Source organism: Lissotriton vulgaris, chromosome 3_1, assembly GCF_964263255.1.
Source record: "Lissotriton vulgaris chromosome 3_1, aLisVul1.2, whole genome shotgun sequence".
Taxonomy (NCBI): Eukaryota; Metazoa; Chordata; class Amphibia; order Caudata; family Salamandridae; genus Lissotriton; species Lissotriton vulgaris.
Window position 1 is genome coordinate 1,607,592,044 of NC_141689.1, and position 13,777 is coordinate 1,607,605,820.

Below are 13,777 nucleotides of genomic sequence, written 5' to 3' on the forward strand. Positions count from 1 at the left end.
TATATGTATAGTACAATCTGGATATTATTGGTCCACTTTGGTTCCCAACTACAAATTCTGTTTTTTACAGGACACAAAGCAATCTTTAAGGCCCATTCATCGGTGATATGAACAGGCCATATGTGCCAGCTAGAGCATTCATATATAACCTCACAGAAATTTGGGACTTTCTCATATTCAAAAGGAAAGGGGATTTGGCATTCTCAGTTCAGGCCTCGAGGGTTTGAAACTATTTGCAGTTGAGTCATAGGGTGAATGAACAGCATTTGCCGATATGAAGGAAAGAAAACCAGAAAACTTGCCAATTTGAAGTGTAACATTCTCTAGTTGGCTGTGTTGACCTGTTATGGGTGTTTTATTTCAAATAAATTGGTGTCTTGGAGTTAAGAACCTCTATTCCAACAAAACATAAGAAAGAACCTTCGCGGAGAACTGATCAAAAATGTAGTGTTCGAACGGTTAGAGGACGTTTTAAAATCTGTTTAATGATCTTGTGCCAAATACTGGGTTGTGTAAGTCACAGGATGGAATTGGTCAAATTAAGCTCTACGTGGTGGGACTTGGTTGTGTATCGCGCCCACCTCCAGGAGCACGTGCAACACACCCTGATGTAACCGTCCAAAAGCTGAGAGCCCTAGACTGGAAGCCTTCAATGATGGATGCAGAAAGGCAGTAAATCGGCAAACTGCTGGGCCTCCTCTACTAATTAAGAGCCAGTGCAGAAACAGTGCCTAAAGGGGGAACTAACAATTCAACATTTATTGTGACTTTACACTGTTAAGTTTTGATTCACTTTAGGGGGAGGTAACCAAAGCCACTTACAAAATGTAATTTACTTTGTCTGATGCACGTGCTGGTAAATGTATATAAACGTATAGCTCAAAATAAGGAATCGCTAGTTTTAAGCAACCACCAAAAATGTCTGACTGTAATTCCAGTATGGATATTACAGCACAATAACAGGGCGAGACAGTGAACAGGTTAGTTGATAAGTTTACTTTTAGATCAGGCGACTCTATAAAGGGTGACAAATACCTGTAATGTTGACATTTTGTTGCAGCACAGCATGAATGCATCCCTTCTAAAAACCTGCTACGTCAAAATGAGATCTCTTTGAGGAACAGGCAGTGCGTAAAAGCACAAATACTAAAACCATCAAAGTATTTGTATTATCTTCTTTATAAGTGCACCGATTAGGTACCCAACTCAGGGGGTTAAGGTGGTGACAGAGTAGGACTGGAAAACTGATTCTAGTTCAACCATCGATGGCCGCAATTAATCACACTCCTCTGAATGGACACGTGCTTCAGCTTTCGCAGAAGATTTCCTTCTATGTTTCCACTAGAAAGGAAATTATTTATTTGTATTATAAACAGTTCCGTCCCAATGATTGGCTCTTCAGACCAATCATATTTTTTAGCAGTTAATGATTTTCTACAAAGATGAGTGCAGACCATATCCAATCATGGATTCCTATGATTCGGAGCATGGATCCTGTTCATACAGGTCAGATCAGTGGGAAATTCATAAGAGGCTCCTTCGTAGGATGCCTGCAGCAGATGAAAGTCATGGATTGCCTACTGATGAGATGTGTGGTGTACCCTGGTGCCAACTACAGATAGTCAAGCACGAGTTTGTACTAGGTGCAGAAGGTTCAAGCTACTGAATGAAGTTCAATAACTCTAAAGTTCCTGACTTGGTAAGTGCCTGTCCTATTCCCAGGGTCTAGACCTATAAGAATATTATCATAACTCTCCGGCACATTATATCACTTTGTCTATAAACCACATGTACCCAATTACTACATTTCCTTTGCTGGGGAAGACAGGCCGTGCCTCAGTTGCCCTATGTTGCTTGTTTCCAAATAAGCACGGTGAAAGCATTTCTTAGGGGCCGACATTCAAGTGTAAGAAGGATCCATGCTGCTAGAAAATGGACCAAAGTAAGCAGCCTGGAGTCTGGAATCAAGATGTGGCTACAACCACCACTTCCTTCAGACATTGCAGCACTTCCGTTCGAGGCAGCTATACTTCTACAACGAATGCCTGTTATCAAAGATCCTTTTCGATCGATTTGGTACACGAGAATCTCAGTTGAACATGTAGTGCTGCCTAAGTGTTAGTAAACTCTGGCTGAGATGAAGAAGAGATCACAAGAAAAGATTGATTTTCTGTAACTCAAGTTAATATAAATGCCCATATAGGTTTTCATGTGCTCACTGTACGTTTATGAATGTGATTAGCCCAGGGTGCTCCCTGTATTGCAATCAGAGAGGATTTTGAAGAGTGGTTGAGGCGTTAGAAAGGTGACATCAGGTGTTAATTCTTGCAGCATTAGCATGTCTGAATGAATATTCTGAAAACATATTTCCTGGTAACGGAGTGCAATAAGTCCATAGCTCCTTCTTTGACACAGCCTGTAGAAGATTTGTGGTCCATTTGCAAGGCTCTCCATTAGGGTTTAGCATTGTGATTGCTCAGGCCTACACCAGGGATAAACTACCTTTTGAGCTAATTTCTTTCAAATTTGTGCCATTTTATATAGTGTAACCCTGCAGCCTAAATCACATGCAGGAGCTTTTGCAGACAAACAGAAATAGTTTGATACACATGGGAACTGTTATTTTGAAATCTGGACGAAAGTGTTTCGCCATAGAAAGTAGCCAGTTGTAGCATAGTCCCATGGGTAATAAAGCAAGGAATCGCATGGTCTGGTTCTGAAAGAACTAGGCAGTGGATTAATTACACAATGTAATTTGAAACCTAATGAGGGCTGAAGAATGGAATTGTAAAATGTTATTCAACTTTAACCATGGGTTTGAGCTTATTCTATTGTGGATTCACAAAATGTGCACTCTCTTGCCATCCAGTGTTGGGTCCACCATAGTACATCTTTTCTAAAAATTATTTTGTTAAAGCGTAAGGCATGACACAAAATATAGGAAATTATGTAATGGAGTTGAAATTTGTTAAACAACCACAAGTAATCCCTAATCGATGATGCTCCTGTTTTTAATGATGTTTAACCATATTATATAATGTACAAGAAGAAGGTTTAACAATGTATCCGGTCCCTCAGCTGATACTTGAGTGCTCTAAAGAATGTAATTGGACTGTGGATGTTAGTGTCATTTTCAGGATTATCCCAGATTTATGGGAGAAAAGAACTTCAACACAAACAAGAGCATGAACTATTTCAGCTATGGGTTTGAATAATAGCTGTTTAAGGAATTAAGATAATACTATGGTGAAAGTGTTTTGTTTAGGTTTCAATACTTGTTTAAGTTAACTTTTTTGGTGATCATTTACTCCAGGATTAAACAAAATGTTCTGTGAACTTGTCAACTGTTTGTAGACTACCGAAAGATTAACTGAGCCTGAGGAGGCCATATATATATATATATTTTTAAACCAATAGTGCTGTTTCTGATGAGGAAACGGGGTCTGAGGCGTCCGCTAAAGTGCCTCTGAAGTGGAACAGGAGAATTTTGCCCAATGAAGAACTCGACTCAATTGACAGAGAATGTGCTAATATTAGGATAGTCATACTTGTGAGTTTCCTTTTAGTTCTGGAAATGGCAAAACTGGGAACGTATACAGGATGGAGGTTTGGGGGAGGTGGTGTAAACACAGATTCAAAGGGGTGCAGGAAGAAAGATATTTGTTCAGTAGAAAAGAAAAATGTCAAGGGATACAGTTTGTTCAATGGTTTCGAACACTAACTTTTTAAAGTTATATCCGTGAACGTATGCTCAGTGGCTAATGTGTTTTTTTTTGTCAGGGCTGCAGCCCTCTTTATAAGGATTCAGATGGACCAAACTGTTCTGGATTAGGCACTTTCAACTACTGAAGTTCTCTCTATAGAAAACTGAAACCGAGAGCAGTAATTGCATTGAACAAAATGATTGAACAGTTAATTTACAAAATCGGTCATGGAAGTTGAGATTGGTCTTCTGGAATGCATCTAATGACTGGGGAGCAAGTCACACTTAGTTGACAGGGCAGAAATCATGATTCCAGGGCCTCAATTAACTTGTATGTATGTATGTATGTATGGGGTCCGCAGCATGGAAGAATTTATACATTCTATTGCTTGAGGGGTGCACAGGCGTAAAAAACTACTCCTGGATTACAATGAAATTCACATACGCGTTTCACAGTGGACCACCACCACTATACATCTGAGACCACTGTTGCACAATTAATAAATTATAGATCTTAAATAAACTCCTGGTAGCGCAATTATAGAATTGTGGCTAGGAAAAAGCTTGTGAAAGATGTCTGTTTTCATAGGTTCAATGCCAAGTATATGCTGCCATTTCCACAATACAAACATTCCTTAATTAGTAGGCCAACAACAATCTAAAAACATGTTTCTGATGGTTCCAGTTACTACTGCCTTCGTATGTACTGTGGTTAAAAGCATATTAACAGTCTCCTAAAGCAGTTCTAAGCGATAAACTAAGAATCAGAAAATACCATTACCTAGCGAAAACAAGCAAAGTCCCACAATAATTTCTTTGCTGGTCATTACTCCACTAATCAGCCTGTGAAGGACACTATTGTCACTGACAAAAGTGATCAGGGCTTCTGCAAACTTGGCATAGCAGGAAATGTTCACAGGAGCACAGCGATGGAAGAATGGGATAGGTGCACTGGTGACACAAGAAAAAAAAACAAAATCAGAAAAAAAATTACTCTGGTGTAGTATAAAATGCCACATCAAAGACACACAGATGAAAGGCGGAGAGGGTGGGGTGGGGGCGTGCTCCACATGCTTAACAACAGTGCACTGGTGATATGCAGTCGAGTTTGGACTGATCCTACCGCCCAGAGGCAATACTTCACTTTTGGTCTCTATCCCATTTTTATATATAAAAGTCAGAGATCTGGTGTTGCAATGAACATCTTGGAAAAATGATTTTAATGTTTAATGATTCAGGACAAACTCACATTAGTTAGTAAAAAATAAAAAAAAAGAATCATTTTCACTTCAACATTCTGGTGCATTTGGAGACTGCTTTAGAAAGAGAAGCCAGTGTGTATTGATCAATAGGTCCTTGATAGTGTTGGCAATCGAGTGCTGCTGAGGTGTGTGTGTGCAGTAAAGTTCTTGTGTACATTTTGGGAAGGAGTTTACTGCATGTGGCAGTTGTGAGGTGCCTAGGCATTTCCAAACTGCAAACAAGAGAACTTCTGTTTTTGAAAGAAAGGCCTTACCTTAATCGGGTCACGCTTCCAGGCCCATTTAGAGCACCTTGGTAAGGGCTAAATTATCCAATTATTACATTTCTAACATTTCAGGGCCTGGTAAGGGCTAAAATGTTCAATAATTACATTTTTAACATTTCAGGCATTATATAGATCTTTATCAATTATGCATCATTTCACAGATATCCCAATGAAAGGGTATCACTAGCAGAATGCTGGTGGTAATGTAGAGCAAACATCTGTGAAAAAAGGTACAATACAGCAGGTGACGTTTTTGCACCCATTATATCATACCATCAGTGTTTAATATGAGCCGGTGGTTGCAGGTGGGGCAGAGAGGCCCTCATGTTTGAGGACCAGCGGGAAAAGACAAAAAAACAGTGACAAAGGAAGAAAGCAAAAGCTTAGTAAAGGATCAGGGAGTGTCTTGTGGTGGATTAAAGAGGCATGATGTGGAATCGGAATACCCTCGCTCGGTATTCTGTGCCCAAACCTTCGACAGTGTCAGCCAAGTGCATATGAGCAAAACTTTGGGTCTGACACATTGTTTTTACAAATTAAGCACTGCAACCATTTACAAATCTTTGTGCCGAAACTAGAAATCCTATGGCAACAGCACACTTTCTTGAGGTGGATTGGAGATATTTTTGACTACATTTCTTTTTTCCACATTTTAGATCATTACAGGAAAGAGAATCGGTTACTACACATTCTGAGCTACAGCATTTTTTTTATCTGACTATGATTAAACGGATTCTAATATCTTTAACAAAGTTCTAATGCTTTTTAGTGTAATGAATTCCGAACTACGGATTCTACTTTTATTCTTTATGACTTCAAACATATCTCTTTCATGTGAAAGAGCAAGACACCAATGATTTAAGTGATGATTTTGTCACCATGTATTATAAGAAATAGAAGACCCTCTGCTGTATATTAAAAGAAAATTGCAAGTTATCTCGGAGTACAATGACCAAATAAAGGGATCTTGGTCTTCAGATCATTCCTCTATATAGTCACCGAACATCTTGAGGATTTGTAATAGCTTTATAATGTATGGCAGAGGGCACCTGATACCAGATATTATTGCAGCCTAGTAGTGATTTCAAAACTAGCCTGGAATAAGATTATCACTTGAGGATTATTCCACAATGAAAGAGGAACATCTAATAGGACCAAATGTGAAGCAAAGCGTGATGCAGGTGTTTCAGTAACAGGATGAGGGCACACTCTCAAGCATGTTTTTGAGTGAGGGGCTCACTCTCCCCAAAACATTCCCAAGGGATTGGGACAATGGCAGAATGAAGGTGGTCTGTGCCATGGAGGTGAATGAAGAGATGAAAAAGCTTAGGTACTGGAAAGGTGTGTGCAACAAACATGTTAATAAGTGTTGAAAATGCAAGGGAAACACTGGCACACCTCACCCCATTCCCTGCACCTTATCAACAAATACAAACGCGAGAACCTTCCTCTCACAATCTATATACAAATATAACCTTTTGTGCATTCAGGAGGTCATTTTATACTTTTACTTCTTTAATGAAACACGTGTTCATCAATTAGAGATATGCAAAGACTGGCAGTCCACCTTTTAAAACACAAGTTACAGACACAGCAGTGGGTGGAGCCTTTAGTCAACATTCCTAGGCACTTCAGTAACATCAACATTGATGATAAAAAATGAGCTTGCCAACACAGTCGATTGTCCCTTAGCCTCCTGGGCCTTTTCTGTTAGTGCACAATGAATACAGTAGAGCCAGTCACCAGTTTCACGAGCGTGTGGGCCGTGGGATGCAAGATAATCAACTCATTTTAGAAGCTAGAGGAACAAACATGGAGGGGTTGCAACCTGAAGGGTCACTTTTCCAGAAGGACAGCCCCCGGCATAAGCAACAGCAAACAGTTCACAGAAAGAGAGCCCTAGTTGAAGGAGCAAGAATCATGTAGTCGAAAACAGTATTTTCATACAAAACATTGTTAGCCAGAACAAAGGCACTTTAAGCTTCAAATGAGAATAACGTTGGCATGTATATTCGGAGCACCCATTTCGAGGGAAAGCTAGTCCAATGAAGTAGTAAAGCTGCTGCATTTCGGGAAGTAACAGGTTGTTGCATTAAATCAGAAAGCAGCAACAGAAAATTGTTTTGTATTTGGACTGGGTGTTTCAAGAGGATGCAAGGAAGTAAATGTCGGACTGTCACTGGCCCACATGTGATTTTCAGCAATTCCTCATTGAATATGCATGGATTGCTGGCACTGGAGAGCATTTTCAGCCATCTTATGTTGACCAGGACACTCCTGCAGGCTCTCTCACCATCTCACTTACTTTAGGTAGACGCAACTTGAGAAGAAAACACACAAAGTAGTAAGTTCATTTGAGGTATTTTAGGGACTGTGAAGATTACAAACTCATTATTTGCTGCTGGCGGAACAGATGGATGACGCGTGACTGCTTGATCAGTCGTTTGTCATCCGCATATGCCAGACACAGATGGGTATGGACCCCTCTCGGCAGTCGGTAGGGCTGCCTTGAATGACAAGTGTTGAGTGTGTCCTCTGAAAGAACAAACATGAAGGTATCCTGATATTTTCACTTCTGCTTCCTCACTCCTTGATGCAGAAGAATTCAAAATGTACAAGTGCAATGTGTGTGTTATCCTAGGAACATTACAGGTTTGCGTTCACATTTATCTTACAAATACACAAGCGCTTTTAGCTTATAGGAAGCCCTCCATTTCATATACATCTTTTCTTGGCAATCAAGCCAGGAATTATGGTAATTAGCAAAGTGCTTCGTCAGAGATCTAGATTTATTTACAAATTACAACAAGGTATGTAATTGTATATTTGGATCTTTTTAAATACAGGTAAACTGAGTTTTCATTATGCGCGTGAACTCAGATTATCTAACACCAAGAGCATAACGTTTTCAGCTTTTTGCTACTTTGCACCCTAGCGTTGTTTAACCTGCAAACTATCAATAATCCCTCACGATTGCAAGCTGATCTGAAAACCAAGGAGTTGCTTTTGAGCCAGTTTGCTTGAAAATCGGCTGCAAGCAAAGAACTTTGCACACCTGTGGGAGCCGAACCCCAATATTTACCTGCACCCCAATATTTTGATCACCCCAAAATTTACTTCCAGAAGCTTGGTCCAGCAAACTTGATCTGGAGCTAAGAGTCACCACATCAGACTCCACAAATTGTAGAGCAGATTAATAAGCGATGGGGCCCGCTCAATAATTGAGTTCTAGGTAGATAAACAGTTAAACAGTGTAATACAAATGTTCAAAAAAGGCAATAGGGAAAACAGCAAAGCAATACTAGAAGGCTCAGATTCAGAGTACATAGTCAAAAATCAAAAATTATCCCAGGTCCCAATAAGCTGTAAAAAGTCAAAGTCCTAACTGTCAGATTCGCAAGGAATACTGACAACATCTCTAGGGGAAAAAGGAAAAGTCTCTGGCTCACATCCAAAACAAAGGGTTTTTATACACTTTGTACATGCAGGTAGTAAGCAAAAACTGACATTTCAGCATGGCATGACTAGCGACAACACATTGGACAAATCAGAATCATGATGGTCATCAAAACTATTACAACACTCAGTAGCCTAGTCACTGTGTGATGTGGCCTGGTACACGGGAGGGAATGGCCCCCCTGGGGATGGTTTCAACTCTTTAAAGCGAGCAGTTCCATCTTAAGGAGAAGCACGTGTGGAAGGCAGACACGGGAAGGCTATTGTCTCTCTGCATGCAGAGGGGCAGCTTTGGAAGACACTAACAGCAGGCCTCAGTTGTTTTACGAAGGTGTATTTAGTACTACTTACTGTAACCTTCAACCCATGCACTGGCTTTGATGCCTATCTCACCGTTACCATACTGGTGAAGGCACTTAGTAGCACAGGGACACGTCACCACTGGAATATTGCTCACTATCGTTTTTACATTGTGTTGGGTAAGAAGTTTTCTCAAATTTGCTAAAAAATGCACTATTTACCCACTCCTTTTTCAAACTTTTCTCGGGGTAGAACCCCCTCCCGAATGCCGGTTGAGCTTGCTTACTACGCTTGCTCGTCACAGTGCACTCAGCTGCAACTTTTACTTCCCAGTCCTCACCATTTTCAAATGTCATCAGCCGCCACTGCTAATTATGCCCCCGCACCCCTCTCTGAGGAAGCCCATGGCTGAAGCATTCATTTGCAGAGGGAGACAAATGGGCAAATATGCACTGTGGGAAAACTGGGAACTAGGCACAGGTTCAGAGAAGTCCATGTATGAACAGAAAATCGAAGGGGGGGGGGGGGGACACAACTACAGCCACCCACTTACCTGCCCTTTGGATGGAAAGGAAAGGAGAACAATCTACTAGGAAACATATGACCGGATCATCACAGGTTAAAATGCAACCATTGACACTAAGCTCTGAAGTAGTGCGTTTAGCACCAACCACACACACAGTCAATCTTTTTTAGTTATAGACTGCCTATCTCAGTGACACTCAAATGACAAACCTCAAAATGATGAAAGGCTACACCAGCACTGCATCAAGCATCCAAATTCTTGGGAGACAGGCGTCCGTGCTCTGCCGTGTTCAGCATGAAGACATCTGGCATCGTGGTTACACACCGGCTGCCAGATGTCTGCATGGTGAACACAGCAGAGCACGGACGGCCGTCTCTCAAAGACTTTTGATGCTTAAAAATTGCCCCCTATTTCTGATTTCAATCTATGGCGAATTATATCGCATTACTCGCATAAATGTGATGCCCATTTCCTAGATTCTGAGCGCTCAAGTGGGGCTATAAAGCAACTTTCACGACGGAGTCAAATTTTTTTAGCCTGTAACTTATTATGGTATGTGACTAACTGTTTTATGCTGCTGAGTTTGCATTGCATATTATATGGCCTGCTTTTGAGAGGCTGACACAAAGTATTTTATTCTAACAAAACTAAGGGAAAAAAAGACTTGAGAGCCATGTGGTGCTTCGCCTTAATGAACAGTGCAACAAATGACGCTGCAGTGAATGAGCTGCATGCTGTGTTATCATTCATGTAAATCACAGCGGTCCAGTTATGTATAAGGTGCATAAGCGGAGTAGGGCATAAGGTGGGTAGCACCGGCACGCCACGTTAAAGATCATGATCATTATGGAGGCCAGAGATTAGAGCCTTGTTCTCTGGTGGGTTCTGAACCGAACCTTGTGAGCATGCTCTGCTCAGACATTCCATGAGTCTACAACATAATCTGCAATGACATACACTATTCTGACTCCCAGCAACCCTTAATAAACAAGCACAGCCATATTCACTCATCTATGTATTGTGCTGATAACATGGCCACTTCCAGCCACTTTTTGTAGATAGTCCTCAAATTCCAAGGATGACCGCTGGAGAAGCTGCCCTGGCTTCACATCTTATTGCCAGAAGCCATACTCCGAGGATCTTGAAATATCCTTAACCTGGAAAGCGCTAAACGTGAAGTGCTTCTCAGCCCAGTGCAAAACATTTTGCCTCAGTTGCTTCTTTTTGGTGTTTAAAATGTGGATTTCAATTCACTCTCATACTCTGAATAATCTGTTGTAACATGTGTTCCTTAGGAAGGGAGTGAATCCAGCACAGAAGGTGTTTTCCAAGAGGTTTGTAGGAGCTTGACAAGTGCAGCCGTGGAGGCTGCTTCCTGCTTTTTTTTACAGATATCCTATATACAGGACGGAAACTGTGGGCCCACAATCTGTAAATCCCTTTCCTTCTGCATATTAGTCCTGAGCACAAGCCTAGCTTGCTGTGCTGTAAATTCAAGATATCCAATGATTTTGTTTTTGCTCTCTCCAAGAGTTCAATTCTTCTCATTCGGAGGGGAAAGTCATACTATCTCCCTCTTCTTGCCTTCGCAGAACAAGTCAGCGAGGGGTGTGCTCTTCCTACAGACAGACCAGGCTCAGCACCTTACCATAGGAAAGTGTGAAAAACTGGGTTGTTGGTTGAGGAGGGTGTGAGCCCTTCTCAAGCAACAGCCACAATCCTCATCAGGGCGAATCACAGTCACTAAATGATCCTGTGCTTAACCCACTGGTAGCTTTTTGTGTCCCTGTAGCTGAGACCAGGAGGATAGCTGACTAGTCCTTGGAGTCACTCATGTAGACTGGGATGAAGGAAGCCGTCCAGACTAACTTCTAAGACAGCATGGCAGTCATCTGGCAGCAAGGCAGTCCTTCTGTAGTACCCACAGGTCCAGGAGTGTACTGAAGAGTGGGTCTGAGGGTCACATTTTATTATACATTTTTGAAGTGGAACTTCTTTCTGGAATTCTCCCTACAACATATACACAGATGTGTCTAGAATGCCCTGCCTCCCTGCCCAGGTCCCAGTCTGTTTCAGAGCACAATAGTCTAGTTCGAAGTTCTCTGTGAGTTTGTTGGGGCAGTGCCTTTGAGAAGTTCATGTGTTGTAGGTGACCGCTCTGCCCTCCACCCCCAAATCCTGCCTTGGATGGGGTATCCTGCATACACACAGTCCCTCTATTGTGTAACTGTCTGTAAGGAATACACAAAGGACAACTGCCAACTACATCTAGGCATGTGACCCAGGCTTCAGGCACCAAATACTTAGGACAGAAAAATACCAAATTTCGAAAAATGGCATATTCAGTATTGTGACTTCCTGTATAGGGCCTACCCTAGGGATGACATATGTATTAAAAAGGAAGGCTTAGGCCTGGCAAAATGGTTATTTTTCAAGGTCGAAATGGCGGCTTAAAACTGCACACAAAGGCTGCAATGGCTGGCCGTCAGATTAAAATAAAAGATTACTTAAGTGGGTGGCACAATAGATGCTGCAGGCCCACTAGAAGCATTTACTTTACCAGCCCTGGGTGTATGGCATACCACTTCACTAGGGACTTACAAGTAAACTAAATCTGCCACTTGGGTGCAAGCCAAATGTACCATATTCAAAGGAGAGAGAAAAAAGCACGTTAGCACTGGTCAGCAGTGGTAAAAGTGGACAGAGTCCTAAAGCCAACAAAAAGAGATCCGAAAACAGGAGGGGTGTAGGCAAAACGTTTGGGGGTGACCCTACAGAGAGGGCCAGGTCTAAAAGGAAGTATCTCATGATAAACTTCCACGGGCTGCCTGACAGGCACCTTAAAAAATGTTTGTAGGATTGTCTCACAAGTATGTCTGGGGGTAAGTCAGCCAATCGCGTCTTGCAACAAGAAAACAATTGTTTGTGGGGAAGATTTTAGGAGAAGGCTCCAATAAGTGGGTTCCTGTTTATATGTCCAAACATTTTGATTGGGTTTCCATAATAAACATGAAGCTAAATGAGGTTGGGGTGCTAATTAAGTGTAACAAATACTTTAGTGCTCGTGTACTTTAGAGTGGGGGGCGGGTGGTTTAGCTGGTAGTCACAGGAACTGCCTTTCACATATTCCTATCTGTAGCCTTCTCTCTGAAATCATGACATTTACTGAAAGCACTAATGGAGGAATATCAAGGTTACAAAACCTGAATGCATGTATATTCTGTGCATACAGAAGAACACAGTTAAAAATAAATGTATGCGCCTGACATTTACCATGGCAAGATATGTTGTTCGACACAATCTTAAGAACTTCAGATCTGTGAATCAAATGACAGAAATATGCGGGAATTAACCAAGAGCTGTGGAGCATATTTTCTGATCCCAATTAACAGCTCTTACATTTATACACGGAGAGGCAGCAGCTGTGGTTTCCATAACCTACTGGCACATGTAAAGGAATAACCCTGTTACCTATGTAGCAGAGATCCTGTGATCACAAACTAGTCAATCAAAAAGTAAAAGAAAAAATGAGGAACGCAAAAAGCTAGTTGCTGGAGTATATCCTCATTATCTTGGTAACCAGCCTTTTTAACCCATTGTCTTACACCCTTCGCCTAGGATAGGGCGGGAACATTCTGTGCATTTCATTCTGTAGTGTGACATAACTGCAACATGCTTCTGTAGCTTTTCTGGAAAACAAAGTGCTACTGATAAACCTAACCCGGCTGTAACAACATTTTTCACTGCCAGTAATGGTAATAAAAGCATGCATACTGGTTTGTGGCCTTACTGAGAGGCGATGAGTGTTATTTTATAGCCTGGACGACATGTAAGGCTTCCTGAAGCATAATCCTTAATGCGATTACCACTCTCAGTCGTAGAAAAATAAACTAATCCTCTGCAGTCAGCAAATACTTAACAGGCCACAGTCAGCAGAAAACGCCAGCCAACATATTTCTTTTTTAGGTCTCGGGCAGACAGCGCATGAGGATATCGGCCAGACAGCGCATGCGCTGTCTAGAAGAGACACGTTGTGCTTAATCTGTGGGCTTTCCATTATCTGTTTCATATCTGTCACCATTTGTCCCTGGAATGCACGCTGTAATTGCATAGACACGTTTCTCTTGTGCGAAATTATATAACTGTTTGTGTCTCACCTTGTTGCTTCTCATTTCATAGGGTTGGACTCTATTTCTTTAAATTCTCCCATTGGGACACTTTCTCACTTTTTCTGCATTCACTGGCGAAGTGTTTCTGTGGACCA

At 41.5% G+C, this 13,777-nt stretch overlaps 1 protein-coding gene across 3 annotated transcripts in view; it reads right to left on the reverse strand.

Moving 5' to 3' along the window:
- The window catches only part of SLC44A1 (solute carrier family 44 member 1), a 576,430-nt gene that overhangs the window by 106,326 nt on the left and 456,327 nt on the right, over window positions 1–13,777 (reverse strand). For all 3 annotated transcript variants that reach the window (XM_086962088.1, XM_086962089.1, XM_086962087.1), the window contains exon 6: window positions 4,485–4,654. In XM_086962088.1, coding sequence (XP_086818214.1) covers window positions 4,485–4,654 — 170 coding nt within the window. The remainder of the gene's footprint in view (window positions 1–4,484; window positions 4,655–13,777) is intronic.